At 40.7% G+C, this 18,157-nt stretch overlaps 1 protein-coding gene and 1 pseudogene across 1 annotated transcript in view; one reads left to right on the top strand and one right to left on the bottom strand.

Moving 5' to 3' along the window:
• Positions 1–10,143: 10,143 nt before the first annotated feature.
• ENTPD7 (ectonucleoside triphosphate diphosphohydrolase 7) overlaps positions 10,144–18,157 on the bottom strand; it is a gene marked incomplete at its 5' end in the record, with an annotated part of 33,791 nt that continues 25,777 nt past the window's right edge. The window contains 4 exons of the mRNA XM_021699807.1: positions 10,144–10,402; positions 12,051–12,212; positions 13,228–13,313; positions 15,926–16,250. Coding sequence (XP_021555482.1) covers positions 10,171–10,402; positions 12,051–12,212; positions 13,228–13,313; positions 15,926–16,250 — 805 coding nt within the window. The remainder of the gene's footprint in view (positions 10,403–12,050; positions 12,213–13,227; positions 13,314–15,925; positions 16,251–18,157) is intronic.
• Positions 16,529–17,678, top strand: LOC110589370 (annotated as a pseudogene).

Raw genomic sequence — 18,157 nt, 5'->3', positions numbered from 1 at the left:
TTTCTTAATGTTGGCAAGCTCTTGATTCTACATGCATCATCTCTTGTTTCCTTGACCTCCTGAGTCCTAAATTCTGCCTAAGTAGAAATTCTTTATGATCTCACCTTCACTTACATCAGGTGAAGATTCAAAGGGAAGGACTGGAACACACCCTAAAGTAGCCAGAGAGCCTTCAGCAGGAAGTAGTGTCTTCTGGCGTCCTGATTTTCACAATGGGGAAAGGGCATAAAGACAAGCTTACTGTCTGCATGTAGCAAGATGGCTTGTGAGTACTTAGAAAAGGAGAAAATCACTGGTAACCCACTTTGACTCATCAAGCACTAACCTAGTTCTTCTTTTGATTGTGCTGTTACGTCGCTAGGTCAGGTGAATGGTATAGATAGATAATCAGTTCCTGCAAGGGTTTCCCAACAGCCTCATGGATAATTAAAGTACGCCTTGACAGTATAGGTAGTACATGGACACCTATTCAGATACGTAAACAAATTTTTGTTTAATGAATTGTTGTAATTTTGGTCTTACTCAACTTTATTTTTTAAATTGGGGATTTGGATGAAGGCATCACAAAGATCAGATTTGAGAATGGAACAACCCAACACTAATATAATATAGATGACAGTCACAACTCAAAACAGTTCGAGAGTGGCACCAGCAAGATGAAATTAAACATTATAAATGTAACATCTTCATTTTAATTAAATAGGTTGTATAAGTTTGAGGTGGAGAAACCTGGCATATCATTTCATATAAAAAAGACAGGGATTTCAGTTGGCCACAGGCTCAACATGCACCAATAATGTGATAACACTGATAAATAAAAAATTAGTGGTGTTTCCGATTTCATCAATGGAAGTATCACAGCCACACTCAGAATACCTCAGTGCAAGTGCTGTGTTTCATCATTGGTACCACATTTAAGGAGGACATTGACCACTAAGTATGTATCCAGAGGAAGGGACCAGGATGGTGAGGAGTCCAGAACCCTATACCCCACAGGGAATACTTGAAGGAACTAAGGGTATTTAGCTGGAGGGGAACATTTGGAGAGAGCAAGATTCCTGCCCTTCAGAAGTTGAAGTCCTCTCATGCAGAAGGAGCTTCCTTATGCTGCAGAGCTGGGAGCAATGGGTAAAAAGAAATGCAGAAACCCATCCCCCTACCCCCTTCCCCTCTAAAAACCTCAGTTTTTGTTTCTCAGAGTTGATAGTCTCTCATGGTTCATCTCTCCCTCTGATGTCCCCCGCCTTCATTTTTCCCTTCCTTCTCCCAATGTCCTCCATGCTATTCCTTATGTTCCACAAATAAGTGAAACCATATGATAATTGACTTTCCTGCTTGGCTTAGACTGGGTGTTATACGAAAACAATGAATCGTGGATCACCACATCAAAAACTAATGATGTATGGTGACTACCATATTAAAAAAAAAAAAAAAGAAATGCAGAAAGCTAGTTTTTCGTTTTGTAGAAGGCAAGAGTTGGATCAAAACAAACACCCACTAGGCTATGGCTGGTGAAGACAGTGGCAAAGTGGAGAGCAGGTGTCCCAGCTAAGGGGTTAAACCATTGCTGAACTCTGGCCTGTTGCAGCTGTATAGTTCCAGAGTTGTCAGATCTGATTTTTTAAAGAAACAAAACATCTAGATTTTTATGAAAGCTCTCAAGGGTTGGCAACTAATTTCAGGTTTTTTAGAACACGACGCAGGCTGAACACATCTGAGAGCCATAAATGGCCTAAGGTTTGCCCATTTACAATCTCAATTAGATGATCTCAGTTCCCTTTCAACTCCAATATTCTGTGAGTTTCATTGTGACCTATAGTTACTATGCTCAAGTGGTTCTTAGCAAAACAGAAGTAGTTTGTCTTTGATTTTTTTAAAAAATCCCAGACCCCGGGGCTTATGCTATTGTTAGAAGTAGCTTTTAATTTTTTTCACATTAACATTTTTGAAAATCTTAAAACCCAAGCCTCACCCAAGACCAATTAAATCATGATGTCTGGAAGCAGTAATAGACGTATTTTAAGTTCCCCAGGTCACTTCAGTGTGCAGGCAATTGGGCACCACTGCCTAGGCCTTTACAGCCTAGCCACCTTAGAAAGTTTTGACCAGCTTATTGCCATCCCCTCCAAATTTCTACCCACCCCCATCTCATTTAATCTGATCCTATTAGTGTGCTCATGGGTTATCACCTCTTCTAGATAGAATTCTTTAGAGAAAGGAAACTGGTCACTGGGGCAGGTTCCTATCCAGCATCTCATGATCCCCAAACTGAGGTTGTCCTTAGTTAATAATTGAGTCAGCAGAGAGCAGTCTGACCCAACCCCAAAAGCCATATGCTAGTGCTTCTACAGTACCCTCCAACAAAGTGGCAAAGAACAAGTTCAAGTTCCAGATGTTTTACTTCATTTTTCTTTTATTACAGATGAGTAAGTTTGGAAAAACAGATTCTGGTTGCATTTAGCTATATAACTGTATTGTGCCTATCTATGAGCTCTTGGTGAACGGAGATTATCTGAATTATTTTTGTTTGCATTATTCCCAGCTTTCACATATACCCAATGCTGCATGAATGAATGGAAAATGGACAGTTACAGATTGAGGTCCCAGACACTTCCTTCAAAATAAGTCATCATATCCCTAGAAGATTAAATGAATTTCCCTTAATATTTTCAAAAGTCTTGTCAATAACTCTGTCAGTTGTTTTTAAAACATCAAAGGAAATTAAAACACCTGGCTTTCTTATCAGTCCAGAATTTTTTGTCTTTAACTTGCACTGACAAATGTTGTCCATTGTAGAAGAGGTATTGATTAGCTACTACCTAAAGTGATGATCATGACATTTGGATGACCAGTTGCTCTGCAGCATTCCTTCCAGTTCTGGAACGAATGGCGGGTTATGTATCAGCCTATGTAACACATATGCCGTGTCCCTGCATAAGGGACAATGCATCTCTCTCTAATATGCATTGCACTTTTGTTCAACACTGATTTAACAGTACTTAACAGAACTTTGACAACTGTTGAGCAAAATTATTTAATGTGAAGCATTAGAAAAACATACAGTCTTAGCAACCCCCCGAAGTGATGCAATATAGGCAGCCTTTGGTTTTTTAAAGCAAGAAGGGAGTGTCTGGCTGTGGGTCATGATAGGTGCCTCTCAACACTGTGGAGTTCATTGTTGAAGGCTGAAGTAATGGAGGAGACAAGGCATACACTTCAGGGCTCCCACAAAAGAGGAATTGTGGAGTGAGAATTTCAAACACAACATAATGACGGCAATACCAAAAATCAGAGTATTTGTCTGGGATCCTTAGGCAGGGAAAGATTTGTGAAGCTAATAAGGTACAGAGCCTTCACCACTAGCAATTTTAACAGGCCAAACTCGGGCACGTCCTCTGCAGGACGGGCTCCTCAGGAAGCATCAGGGCTACCTAAATACTGGAGAAGCAGAGTGGTAGGCCACCAGGGGGAGCTGTGAGCAGCACTACTTAAAAGGAGAGGCTCAGGAGCAGACGTGTCCTCAGGCTTGCCTGAAACCATACATGCATGGCTATAAACATCCTTGACTCAGAAAGGTTTTTCAACTTTGGGTTTTCTAAAAATGGCAGGCCACGACTGAATACACTTTAAAACTAAAAAGCCCTTAAAGTATGAGTAATGACTCAATTTTACAAATAAAAGGATTTTCTTAGTGCTCAGACTTCCAGAGAAACAAAATGGTCAACAGATGTTGACCTTCTCTGTCCCTCTAATAATGGCACTGACAAACTGGAAATAATGAATTAGAGTAAAAGGAAAACACTTACGTAATAATACAAGGGAAGTCTATTAGTATATAATAAAGGAGTCCTTGTTTTTTGACAAGTATTTTTTGTTAACACCCACCAATCCTTGCAAGTCTGACCGAGCATGTGGCCCTAGTGGCCGGACTCTGAAACTAAGTATGACCTAAGAGGCTAATCTGGGAGAATCTGAAGTATCTGTGGCTACTTCTACCTTAATTCTTGATCCCAAATGAAGTGACATCACATACCACAGCACACAGGGAAAATAGACTCTGAATGAGTATGAAAAGAAGTTTAAAGACAGCAAAAAGAAACAGCATTTTATTTCTGTAAGGGAGTCTGAGAACTGCCCAAGAATTACAGCCAAGTTCATGAATGAGGTAGATCTAACAGGCATTTACACCTTAAATAATTTCAATTATAACCATCAAATGAATTGCTTAGATGCTGTGGTTAAGAAAATTGTACAAAATTAAGCAAATTGTTTAAAAGAAACATCTAAAGTTTAAAAGTATTAAAACAAATATAGCAGGTAGAATTGATGTAGTAACAACTTGGTGCTATTTCTAACAAAGTATTTCTTTCATATTTTATTCCTAAATGTGAGCAAAGCGATCACAAATGAAGATCAGAAGCAGTTACAAAGATTGGGCATGGTTACTTGCAGTCAGCTCTATTATAAAGAATAGATTCTGTTGAAATACACATCTTGCAGCAAGATTCTGTCAATGAGAATTTCATAGCAGCTGTCAAAGGTATGTATCTGTAGTACAGAGAACAGAGAAAACTGAATCCAGGAGGCCACTCACTGTGACTTTGCACATATTACCACAGCTCTCGGCCTCAATTTCATCATCCATAAAACCAAGGGGGTTAACAGAAGACAGACCTCTAAAATCCCAGCTGTAAAAATCTCATCTTCTGAAATTTACATAGAACGATTGCTGTTGGAAACTCCATTCCCATCAACCTTAATGTCATAATGTCAGGGACAATGGATAAAGTAGGAGATGACCCCTGGCTCCCTTGGGCAACCTGGCCTTTTAAACCAAAGACCAAAATCCACTTCCAGAAACTCTATCACTTCCCAAAACTCTATCACTTCCCTCCGTTCTCCCTCACCTTTAGTTCCTTAGGCCAATGGTTAGTCCTTTAGTCCCTTTGGAACTAGCCTCAGAGCATCTGGTCTATAGATTTATAGTTTTATGATGAGAAATGAACCAGAGAGGGCAAGTGACTTGCCTGGAATACCAGAGCTAGTCAATGATAAAGCCAGGACAAGAATCCAACTCAGCTGTTCCTGACACCAGTGTTCTTTCCCCTAAATCATACCACCCACCTGTCTTTCACTCCTGACAAAAAGCAAAACAAAAGCATGGGAATAGGGGTGGGGAGAGCATCTGTTTAGATAATACCAGTGAGAAGTAGAAGTTATTTTATTTCAAAAATGTAAATATGGATGTGAAGGCATCATGCTCCTGATTTCAAATGATATTACAAAGCTATAGTAATCAAAACAGTATGGTACTGGCATAAAAACAGACACATAGATCAGTGGAACAGAATAAAGAGCCCAGAAATAAACCCTTGCATTTATGATCAATTAATTTACAACAAAGGAGGCAAGAATACACAGTGGGGAAAGGACAGTCTCTTCAATGAATGGTGTTGGGAAAACTGAAGAGCCATATGGGAAAGAATGAAACTGGACCACTATCTTACACCATACACAAAAATTAACTCAAAATGGATTAAAGACTTGAATATAAGACCAGAAGCCATAAAACTCCTAGAAGAAAACATAGGCAATAAGTTTCTTGACATCACTCTTGGCTATATTTTCTTAGATCTGACTCCAATATCAATGGCAATAAAAACCAAAATAAACAAATGAAACTATATCAAACTAAAAAGCTTCTGTACAGCAAAGGAAACCATCAACAAAATAAAAAGGCAACCTATTGAATGGGAGAAGATACTTGCAAATCATAAATATGGTAAGGGGTTAATACCCAAATTATAAAAAGAACTATAACTCAGTAATAAAACACATTCTGATTTAAAAAATGGGCAGAGGACCTGAACAGACATTTTTCCAAAGACATACAGATGGCCAACAGGTACACGAAAAGATGCTCAGCATCAGTAATTACCAGAGAAATGCAACTCAAAACCATGAGCTATATCATCTCACATCTGTCAGGATGGCGATTATCAAAAAGATAAGAAATACCAAGTGTTGGTGAGGATGTAGAGAAAAGGGAACTACTGTGCACTATTGGTGGGAATGTAAACTGGTGCAGCCATAATGGAAAACAGTATTATGAAGGTTCCTCAAAAAACGAAAAATGGAACTACCATGTGATCCAGCAAGTCTACTTCCAGGTATTTATCTGAAGAAAATGAAAGCACTAATTCAAAAAGGTATATGCACCCATATGTTCACTGCAGCATTATTCACAATAGCCAAGATAAGGAAACAACCAAAGTGTCCACTGATGGATGAGTGGATAAAGAAGATGTACACAACTCCCCTCCACACACACACAAAGGAATACTACCTCAGCCATAAAAAAGAATGAAATCTTGCCATTTGTGACATGGATGGACCCTGTGGGTATTATGGCTAAGTGAAATAAGTCAGAGAAATGGTTTCACTTACATGTAGAATCTAAAACACAAAAGAAGAAACAACAAAACTCATAGATGCAGAGAACAGACTGGTGGTTGCCAGAGCGGGGGAGCAGGGAGGGTGGGCAAGACAAAGAAGGGGGTCATAAAATAAATAAGTCATATCATGGGATGTAATGTTCAGCATGGTGACTAGAATCAATAACACCAAGTTGCATGTTAGTTAACTTGATATGGTGACGGGGGAAACTAGACTCACTGTGGTGATCATTTTGTAGTGTAGACAAATATCAAGTCATTGTGTTGTACACCTGAAGCTAATACGATGTTTTGTATCAACTATACAACAACAAATATAGATGTGATACTAAATGTTAATACCTGAAAAGATTAGCTTAGTAAGTGCATGACAGACTCAATCAACCACATTTTAATAATCACTGCCCAAGGCCTTTGAAGTTAAAAAAAAAAGCTGTCAGGCTGAGGGAAGGCAGAATGCTTTGGATAACATGAAAGATTAAGACAAGGTTGTTAGAAAGTGACTAAATTCCCTACACCAAGGAAAATCAATCCAAGGAGCTAATGTACAGAGACGAAGATGGTATGATTTTGCCTAGAGTTAACTGCAACTTAAATCAACATAATGCCATATACGTGGGTACGATACATATTTTCATTACGTCCTAGTGACAAGAATTCAGAGAAAAGTGATGGGTTGTGCCATCGTAAGACTAATAAAGCATCACATCCTATCAGCCACTGACTCTGATTTTGACATTTGTGGCCTGTCTCGCTAATGATAAAAGTACTAAAACCATTCACATTCATTTTGCTATTATCAAGAAGACTGGTTGGTAAGATTCAAAGGAACTGCTGGGATGTGAATTTAAATGAAATCATAATTATCTTCACAGGGAAACCACTGAAAATGCAGAAATACAAACACAGATCTTTAAAAAATCTTAAAAAATCTTTAAAGAGGGTTAAAGACAAGATTGATTCCATTTGCAAGACGATTATGAGAAAGCAATGTAAGTAATTGGCCTTCAAAGAATAAATGGCTCCTGTCTCTAGCTAATGAGATTTCATTTAAAACTGTTAATTGGGGGCGCCTAGGTGGCTCAGTCGGTTAAGCGACTGCCTTCGGCTCAGGTCATGATCCTGGAGTCCCGGGATCGAGTCCCGCATCGGGCTCCCCGCTCAGCGGGGAGTCTGCTTCTCCCTCTGACCCTCCTCCCTCTCGTGCTCTCTGTCTCTCATTCTCTCTCTCTCAAATAAATAAAAAAAATCTTAAAAAAAAAAAAAACTGTTAATTGGGAGCAATGAAAGAAGCACAGAAACCAATACCGACAGCAAATACTCAGTTTTTCTGAGGAGTATGATAAAAATTTGTCCTTCTTACATTTATACCATGGAACTCTGAAAAGTCATACAGTAACAAAGACAAGCCTAGATCCTATAATATTAAAATAATAAACAGGATATAATACACTAAACAAAAACTCAAGAACTAATTAAAATAAATTAAGAATAAGAAATACATTTACATTGAAAAAATGATAAGCATAGGATATCCTGAGTTTCTCAATTATAAAAAGAACACAAAAAAGTAATATCCATCTGAAAGGCTGTCATAATGATTAAATAATATACATAAAATTCTTAAGAGTGTATGGTACACAGTAAATGCTTAACAAATGGCAGCTATCATTATTATAACCAGGAAGAAGAATAACTTCATTAATAAGAGCTTTCAAACTGGATTCATCACCACCTCCTCCCTGCTTCAGCTTCATTTCGAGCACACGAATGTGATCACTAATAGCCAATTAGGTAGTTTTTGACCAGATCACTGACCAGATCTCACAAGAAAACCAAAAATAGTATTTGGAAACCGAGGTGAGGGAAAAAGAAAGAGTACCTGAGGAGGCACTGGCTAGCAAAAAACATATTCCGACATTATTTATAAGCAGCACTCATACGACGAAGGTTCACTCACAGGGATACAAAGGTAAGAAGTCAAAGAAAACCAAGGCAATTTAGAAGTCTTAAAGATTAAAGGAAATTGCTGTGACATAAAACCCTAATGAAAAGTAAAAATATTTCCAGAGGGAGCTATAAGACCCTTTGCTAGATCCATTTTTATCTAATTTGAAAACAATTTAAGACTCATATCTTTTCACCTACCAACTAAGAGTGAGTATACTTATTTTCATCTGTTCATTTCTAGGAGGATCTTGATTTTTCTCTGTTTTATGAAGCATTTAATTCCTTTCTGATCCCACTATGGAATTTATGTTTTAATAATTCTACTTTTTTCCCCATTAAAGTCAGCCCTAAAAATAAAGTGACAAAAAGGAAAACAAAGCTACTTCAAGTCTGGGAGCATATTCTTGGGAGGGACATTCAACGCTACATGTAGGAAAGGATAAAGCATGAGGAAGATCCCACGGGGGAAGGTGCAAGTTAAAGGCTACATGTAGGGGAGGAACAGAGCTCCTGAAGGGCAGTGGATGAAATGTAATCATAGGGCTTTTCTCTCTCCTCATTAACGGAAATGCGCTCTATGACTGAGCAATCTCTTAACAAAGGTTCTGAAAGTTGCCAGGTGGCTTATTAACAGATTTACCTATGTATTCCTAAGCTTAGAATTTGCTTCTTTTCAGACATTCCAAGAGCCAAATTGAGAAAATTTCTATTTCTCGGGAAAACATTAATAAATAAGAGCCTGGGTTTTATTGCCTTTGCCCACTCTCCTGATACTGTTCTTTCCTTCTTTAAAAACACCCCAAATATATCCCTTCCCAAACTATGCATTAAACTATGTATTGATCTTAGTGAAATAAAGGAACTCTTTTTATGTTTTCCTATAAAGGGGTTCATAAAAATAGGCCTAGAGACAGTGACTTAAAACCAGACAAATCCAGATCTCCAATCCCATCAGCTTCTCCATCCTACAAACACACTTAAGGCTCAAAAAGAAAAATTAATGCCCAAACAGCTGGTGAAGCACATAGACACAGAAACATTTTCTATCCTGGTCATACCAGGTATTACATAAGATACTGTCAAAGTCTTCGACTGACCATTCACTTAGAAGGGATTCTAACCTTTTAAAATCACATGCTAATTAATTCACATCAGCAACATTATGTCAGGGATCTTGGACCACACTCATAATGACTTATTTGTCAAGTAAGCAAAGAAACTATGTTATTTTGTTTGTCTGGAAGTTCATATCTGTTCCACTGAAATGCAAATATCTTGGATCCCTACTAAAGGGTGTGGATGTCCACATATATGATATCTCTGTTACAGAGAAAAAAGGGGCTGCTGCACTTGCTGGAATGTCTTCGGCTTTGTTATCAGATGCTCCAGTTTGGTTATAACCAGGCTTCCAGTTTGCCCAATGCCAAACTTCATGCTTTAGCAAGGGGAGAAAAATCTAGATGCCAGGAACACACTAGACCTTTCGGATAAAGGGGTAGGAGCATGCTTCAACTGGACTACGGTTGGTCCTCTTTGTTAGCACCAAACTCTCATTATTTAGTTCTTCACAGACTAAATTACAGCTTCTCTCAGAGAAGAGGACCTAGATATTGAAAAGGAATTAAAGTAGATATTAAGGTAGAAATTCCAAGGCCAAAGATCCCAAGGTCAGGCAAAGCAGCATCTGAGGCCAGTACAAGAAAGTGGTGGAACTCAGTGGGCAGCAACTCTGGGGTATTCAAGCTTCCCAAGTCCTTGTCCGGCCTCACGGCCCTACCTGTACCCCAATCATGGGCACCACCTCCTCAATCCACAGCAAGTCCAGTGGAGCCGAGGTTCGAGTTTGTCGGTGGTGAATTCGGCGTAGCCGCAGAAGGTACAGGATGATGGCCAGCAGCACCACCAGGATACAGGCGAAGAAGAGATAGTGGTTGTAGACAAAGGAGAGGCGGAACCAGCTACCATGGGCCTGCCGAACACCTTCTTGCCGCAGATCCCTAGGAAGAGTTGGAAGGTGGAAAGTCATGTTAATTTCAAAGAGAAACAGTTATGTTGATTTAAAAGGCCAGCAGTGTTATCTCATTTATTCTATTCATGCAAATATGCTAGGATACCAGCTCCACAGGGCAAGCAAAGCTAAAGAATGTCTCCAGCCCGAGGGCCGCTATGTGATTTCTCCTGTACTTTCTTTGCCAGGGCCTACAGAGGGAGGCTCACAGGCCTACATCCTCCAGGATCTGGGGACAAAATTAGAAGGCAAAAAAATGAACAGTAAGATAAGACTGATCGTCTATAACCTTAGTCTTAACACTGACCCCATACCATTCTGTAAATACATACATCCAGTCTGTAAATACGGTACTAACAAGAATAGGGTGGCCCCTAAATCCAATCAAGACATCAGAGTGTATCTAAATCTTTGAAAAAAAAAATTGACTGTACTTCCTGAGGATTTAGGCTATATCTAGAGAAAGCTATCACCTAGTCAGTAGTACTGTAGTCTGGAAAAAAGTAAGGAGACCTGTAAGCCAAGGTGCAGCCGCCTGTGTGCATAGAATGAAGCCGCTCTTTGGTCCAGACACCAGATCCATTTTTGTTTGTTTGACCTGCAGTGTTTTCTTAAAATGTGAATCTCCAAACTGAACGCCTGCCTATGACATATGGACTTCTGGCTTGTCCTGACAAATGAGAACTGGCAGATGGTGGTACAGCATTTCTGCACGGCAGTCCTCAGCCCTTCATCCGGAGTGCATACTCTCTATCTCCCCACTTCTCTCACCTCTCTCTGCTGCCTGCCTTCTGAGGTTAGAGAAACAGGCAACAAAGATTAAAAATTCATTTTAGTTTATCTGAAACAATCCAGGGGAGAGAGAACCTAAAACTATCCCAAATATCTTATGGCACATAGAGCAAGACATCAGGCTATCACAGCTTGATGACAATACCCCCCCTAAGGGCATCTCATGTGCTGTGTTCTGATTCTGGCCCACCAAAAAGCCTTCTAAATCAATGACATGCTCTCTAGAGTGACTCTAGCCATTAGGAAAGACTGCTCTATACACACAGCTACCCCAGTTCTCTAGTCCGACGTTTTCTACAGTAACTGAAGAATGGCATTTTAGTTTTATTTTAGTTTACCACTCAGTATCTTAGAACTGGTTAAGTAACAGCTCAATTCTTTTTTTTTTTAAAGATTTTATTTATTTGTCAGAGAGACAGAACACAAGCAGGGGGAGAGGCAGGCAGAGGGAGAAGCAGGCTCCCCGCCGAGCAAGGAGCCCGATGTGGGACTCGATCCCAGGACTCTGGGATCATGACCTGAGCCGAAGGCAGCCGCTCAACCGACTGAGCCACCCAGGCGTCCCGAACTGGTTAAGTAACAGCTCAATCCTAAAGACTGATTTATTATGGATAAACAAATAAAACTGAATTCCTGAGATTGCAAAGCTAAAGAAGAGACACCGGATTATATTCTCAACCTTCTTTCTGTTTCAACATGCTTGGGTAGTAGTAATAGTTCATGGGGTAGTAATAAAGGGAGTTAGTTCGGATGCTTTTTTGAGGGAGAAAGGTCACTTACGAAACCTATTCTGAGACACCAACCAACACCCTCTGATCTCAAGATGCCAGTTCAGTCCACTTTACCTGAGTGGTAAGAATCGTGTTTTATACAGAATGGCTCCCAGTGTCCACTGAACCTCTCGGTCATATACCAGCTGGGCTGTCTGCAGGTGCGGGTAGTCATAGGGAAAGTGGAATCCTTCATGAAGAACTTGGTACATCCAAGCTGATTTAAAACACTGATATCTGTGTGACAAAACAATATTTTTTTGAAGAAGAAGGAGGAAAAAAAGAGAATTCTAATGTTTTCTATATACTCCCACTGGATGTCAAAAAAGACCAGTCTCTCTCTACTTCACCTTCCTGGCCTCTAGGTGGAGCCAAACCTGAGCCTACTTTATCTTGTTTACACAAAAGTGAGGTAATTTCGCAGTAATGATACTGTGACTGTGTTTTCTTTTTCTTTTTCTTTTTTTTTAGAGAGTGAGAGAGGGCAGAGGAGAGGCAGATGGAGAAGAAGAGAGAGAATCTCAAGCCGGCTCCATGCCCAGTGCAGAGCCCGATATGGGGCTCAATCTCACAACCCTGAAATCACAACCTGAGCCAAGATCAAGAGTCGGACGCTTAACCAAGTGAGCCACTCAGGTGCCCCCTTTTTCTTTTTCTGAGTCCTTATCTTCAAGGAGCCTGCTGAAGTATCTACAAGTCTACTTACATGATGTCTGGGATTTGCTTCAAAATAACCCAGCTGCGGTAAAGAGGGCAGAAGGGTGGGAAAATGGATGCAACAAAATTGGGTAGAAGCTGATAGCCACTGGTAGAGAAACAGGGTGACAGGCATCCGGGAGTTCATGATACTCTTCTATTTTTGTTTATGTTTAAGATATTTTACAAATGTTTACAAAAATGGGAGGACCGACAAACCAAACTGGCAAAATATTGGCATTTCTTGAGGCTGGGTGAGGTTTATGTTACTTTTCTTTCTACCTTTCTGCATGTTCCATATTTTAATTTAAAAAACCCACCACTTTTGATTTCAAGCCACTCAGAGAGAACCTTGTGGTGACCCTGGTTTTCATTGACTTTGCTAAACTAGGCTCACTATTTTAGCCCCTATTGCTCAGAAAACCAAAATCAAAAATAATCAAATTCTCCTTCAGCATAAAATCACATCTGTGCTCTTACTTGCTCTCTCTCCCTCATTATAATATGCCATCTACATTTTCAGGCCAAATCTAAGGGAGAAAAGGAAGCTACTTACTTGAGTCGATGCTCATCTGCATGTGATGAAAAGAGGCCATTCTTGAATCTCTGAGTTAGTACTGACCAGGCCATGCCACAGTAATCCTGGAACAAGTGCACAGAAATGCTGCAACGTGAAATTAAAGCCAAACCCTGTAACCTCCCTACAGTCACAGCTGCTCCATGTCTAAAGTTACTCATGGGCTACTAGTTGACAAAGGAAAACAGAAACGCCCCCTTCATTCACTGGACACCGTGCAACACAAGTGCCAAATGCAGATGCAGGCTGCTGCGGGTCTCCTTTTTATTCCCATCACCTCAAGTCCAATACAAAGCCAGCCCAACATGGCTCCTGAGCCTCTTCAGCTTCAGACAGGGATAAGGTTAGGACCAGGAAGAGCAACATCAAAGCCAAAGGGAGCCTCATTCTGCTCTACGTCAGACTAACACGAGCAGGTAAAGTAGCTGGTACAGAACGGTCAAAATTATACCACTGGCCTGTCTCCATGTTGTAGTTCTCCCCAAAGGAATCATTCCTTTTGGTTTGATCAGTTAACTTGTATTTCTTGAATGTCTACTTTGTGGCAGGTGCTATTCTAGGTGCCAGGGAGATTTAGCAGTGAACAAAACAGACAAAACTTTCTGTCCTCATGAAGCTCACATTCTAGTGGTAAGAGACAGACAGTAACCAAATACATATATATGCATGCATACATACAACATGCACATACCTATGTACATATACACATACATATAGAGTGTGTTAGATGACATAAATGCTCACAGGAAAATTAAAACAGGAAAGGGAAACAGGTAATATTGGGAAGGGCTGCAGTTATGGATATGGTTGCTAGGGAAGGTATAACTGGGAAAGTAACAGTTGAGTCAAAGTAAAAAAAAGAACAAAATTATCTCTTTTACCTGGGAAAGAGAACATATTAAGCCACTAGCAACTTGGGCAAGCAATAACTTGAGCCCTTTGGTGTTCAAGGGAATAGAATCTGAAGAAGTTTTAAAATGAGAGAAAGATGCGGGCCATGGACATTTAGAGAGCCCTGGATGCTGGAAAGGAAAAGGAATATGAGTGTATTCCTGGAGGCTGGAGAGGAACAAATACAAACCAGGTTTTCCTCAATATTTCTCTTTTTTTTAAAAGATTTTATTTACTTATTTGAGAGACAGAGAGCACATTTGGGGGGGCAGAAGGAGAGAGACAGCAGACTCCCCACTGAGCAGGGAGTCCAATATGCGCCTTGATCCCAGGACCCTGGGATCATGACCTGAGCTGAAGGCAGATGCTTAACCAACTGAGCCACTCAGGTGCCCCCTCAATATTTCTTTTTTTTTTTTCCCCCTCAATATTTCTTAGGGACTGCCTTTAGGGAACAGAATATTACACATACTACAGATATATATATATATTTTTAAGATTTATTTATTTATTTCGAGAGAGAGCACAAGTGGGAGGGGCAGAGGGAGAGGGAGAGAGAATCTCATGACTCCGTGCTGAGCACAGAGCTTGACTCGGGGCTTGATCTCATGACCCTGAGATCAGGACCTGAGCTGAAACTAAGATTCAGATGCTTAACTGACTGCCACCCAGGCACCCCACAGATATTATTAAATTGCAAGTCTTCTATCCAGAGAACCCTAGAGAACTGTAACAAAGCAGAAAGAATAAAAAATATAAGGACAGATTCTTCCCATAAGTTTCTGTGCTAAAAAAGAGATCAGAAAGATAGGCAAAACTTCAAAAACGAATCTAAATTAAAGAAGGAGATTGGGCGCCTGGGTGGCTCAGCCGTTGAATATCACACTCTTGGTTTCGGCTCAGGTTGTGATCTCGGGGTCGTGGGATCGAGCCCCGCACTCGGCTCTGTGCTCAGTGTGGAGTCTGCTTGAGATTCTCTCCCTCTTCCTTCCCCACTGCCCCTCCCCCAACTGTGTGTGCACACACGCTCTCTCTCTCTCAAATAAACAAAATCTTAAAAAAAAAATTAAAGGAGCTATAGTCTCCCTCTGCCCCTCCCCCTGCTTACCTGCTCACTCTAAAATAAATAAATCTTTTTTTAAAAAAAGGAGCTATAGAAAGCTAGCTAAACTTTTACCTGTTCAGGTAACTAATGATTTAAGCTTATAAGCTGCTAACATCCTAGATATGCTCTAAATGAATTTTTATTTCTTCTGCATTTTAGTTTTAAATAATACTTACACCGACATTGCTTTTCCCAACATCTTTCTAATATTCCAAGTGACCCTATATACCATTCTGGCCTCCTAATGACTCAAACCAAAAAAATGAAAGTGCACTTGCCCACCTGTGTGACATCATCTCCAAAAGCACATTACAATTGAGAATACCCAGTAAGGAGAAAAATCTCTGGGGATGATACTTTTGGCCACAAACATTAAACAAAATTATTGGAAAACTAGAGGAACAACCGTTAGCCACCACAATTATGGACTGGGGTGATAATCTGGGTGATCACGACATGCATGGAAACCTAAGCTTAATGAACTAGAAGACAGTCCAGCACAGTGGGTTCCTCAACTTCTGAGTCCACTTTCTCATCTACAAAATGAGGGCTCATAGGGCCCCTGTGAAGAATCCAGTGAGATCAGGCATGCAAAGCTCTTTGAACAGCATCTGATACAAAGTTAGGCATCCAATAACTGGCTGCAGCTGGCGTGAGTCATCTTTATTATAAATAATTTACCTGGGCAGCCTTGGCAAACGTTGGCCCGTGATAATGGCCACCAATGCGTAACACATCCTCTGTACAGTAAAAAAACTCAGAGAAACCGTAGAACTCGCTGTTGTTGAAGTCAATTGGTGACTGGTAGATGCCATTCAGTGAGGCCTGGCTGGTGTTGGAGCGAGCCAGCAGGGGGCTCAGCATCGCCCCACAAGACGCCCAGTCTCCTCTTCCTCGGATGTGCAGCACCTGGCTATTCCTCTCCACCACATCTGTGAGGCCCACAGGCAGGCAGGGATCCAGAAGTGGATTATCTGGACTCAGACCAGTCTTCTGGCCCAGCAACCTGTCACAGTGACAAAAACACACAAAACACTTCACTGATGTACTCACCCTCTTCTAAGAAACGCCTAGTTTAAGAAACTTGATCTAAGAATGTGCTTCACAGATTATCTTGTTGTTTTACATGGCATCCCTAGAAACAAGAATGGAGTTTTAGCATCAGTCGTAACATCAAAATTTACCTTAAGCAAATTCAATTTAGTGGAAGGAAGGAAGGAAGGAAGGAAGGAAGGAAGGAAGGAAGGAAGGAAGGAAGGAAGGAAGGAAGGAAAGGAAAGAATTATGGCAGTGATCAAATTTTGTCCAACCGTTCAGTCCACACGTACATCTCCCAGTGCAGAGTGAAACTGGAAATGTTAATCTGCAGGTATCAGTCTAGTCTTCATTCCCACTGGTCTCTTAAAAGTGTCAAGATCTCACCACACCGAGTGCAGTTCTAACATTTACCAAAACCCTGGGAGGAGGTGAAGAAGGAAGGCCTGGGAGAGGCTCCTGAGGAGGGGACCTCGTCGGTGGTGCAGTAACAACTGCTGGCAATAGGAAGGACATGCCTGGCCCCTCGCAGGGAAGGGGGTGAGGGGCAGGTTCTCATCCCCACTGTAGCCGTCACACAGTTCTGGCTGTTTCAAGTCAGCACTTTGCCCAGCAACAAAATTCCCATTCCTAAGGGGATGAAATACAGATCTGGCTGAGAACAGAAATTAAGTGAAGACCAAATAATGTTGCCAACCGCGGTTAATTATTCACCAGTTTCTGAAGAGACCCATGTTGAAGAGTGGACTTCCTGGGACGAAGATGCCCCCACAAGGGTAAAGACTGAAGGAGGGAGTGGGAATGTGGCAACACCACAAAATGCTTTGGAATGACTGAAACTTATTTTAAGGATGTGACACCAACTATGGAAAAAACAAAACAAAACAACCTCAGAAAATCATATTAAGAAGAAAGAACCAGGGGCGCCTGGGTGGCTCAGTCGGTTGAGCATCCGACTCTTGATTTTGGCTCAAGTCATGATCTCAGGGTCATGAGATTGAGCCCCACATCAGGCTCTGCACTGGGCATGAGGCCTGCTTGAGATTCTCTCTCTCCCTCCCCCCCTACCTCCACCCCTGTTCGCTCTCTCGCTTTCTCTTAAAAAAAAAGAAGAAGAAGAAGAGGAAGGAACTATTATGTTCTGACATCCCAGGAAGCACAGGTTTCTCTAGTGGATTAGAAGCTACACGAGATGAAGAATAAATCTTCTGAATTAGGAACTTAGAAACATGGCAAGAAAATACCAGTGCATGGGAGGATGATGATGCAGCCTGGCAAGTTCTGAGCAGAAAACAGCAAAGAGAAAAGGGCAGCAGAACAACAAAGGAAGGAAATGGAAAAGGAGGCACAGCAGCTAACAAAGAAGGACCACAACAAAATTGGTGTGAAACCCTCATAACCGTTCTCCAGATGCTGCGGTGCCGGCATCCCAAGCGACAGGAATACAAATGTGGAGTATTTTCAGAATGCAAACACACGGACTGATTTTAATGCATTCATCAGTCATCTGTGGTAACAGAATTCTCCCAAAATACTGTGAACTCTTGGCAGCTGAGACTCACAAAAGCAAAAAAGAATTATGAGACAGTATTTTCTTTAACAAGGTCCCAATATAAGACAACTGCTGTGGAGAAGTTATTATAAATAGGCTATACTGGTACTTCCTCCACCTAGTGTTTCTAACAAAACAAACGGGGGTAAATAATTTTATGGTGAAAAAAACTCTGCTGTCTGTTATGCTTCCTTCGATGTACATAATGATACAATAATTTTAAATAATAAAAAAAAAATCTCACAACTATTTGTACATTATGGCCTAAATACTTCACGGGATACTCAAATGAAGAGTCTGTGATCTGTCCATGCTGCAGAGCAAAC

This window comes from Neomonachus schauinslandi, chromosome 6 (assembly GCF_002201575.2).
Source record: "Neomonachus schauinslandi chromosome 6, ASM220157v2, whole genome shotgun sequence".
Classification (NCBI taxonomy): domain Eukaryota; kingdom Metazoa; phylum Chordata; class Mammalia; order Carnivora; family Phocidae; genus Neomonachus; species Neomonachus schauinslandi.
Note: the sequence above shows the minus strand (reverse complement) of the source record. Positions and strands in the feature narration are given on the sequence as shown.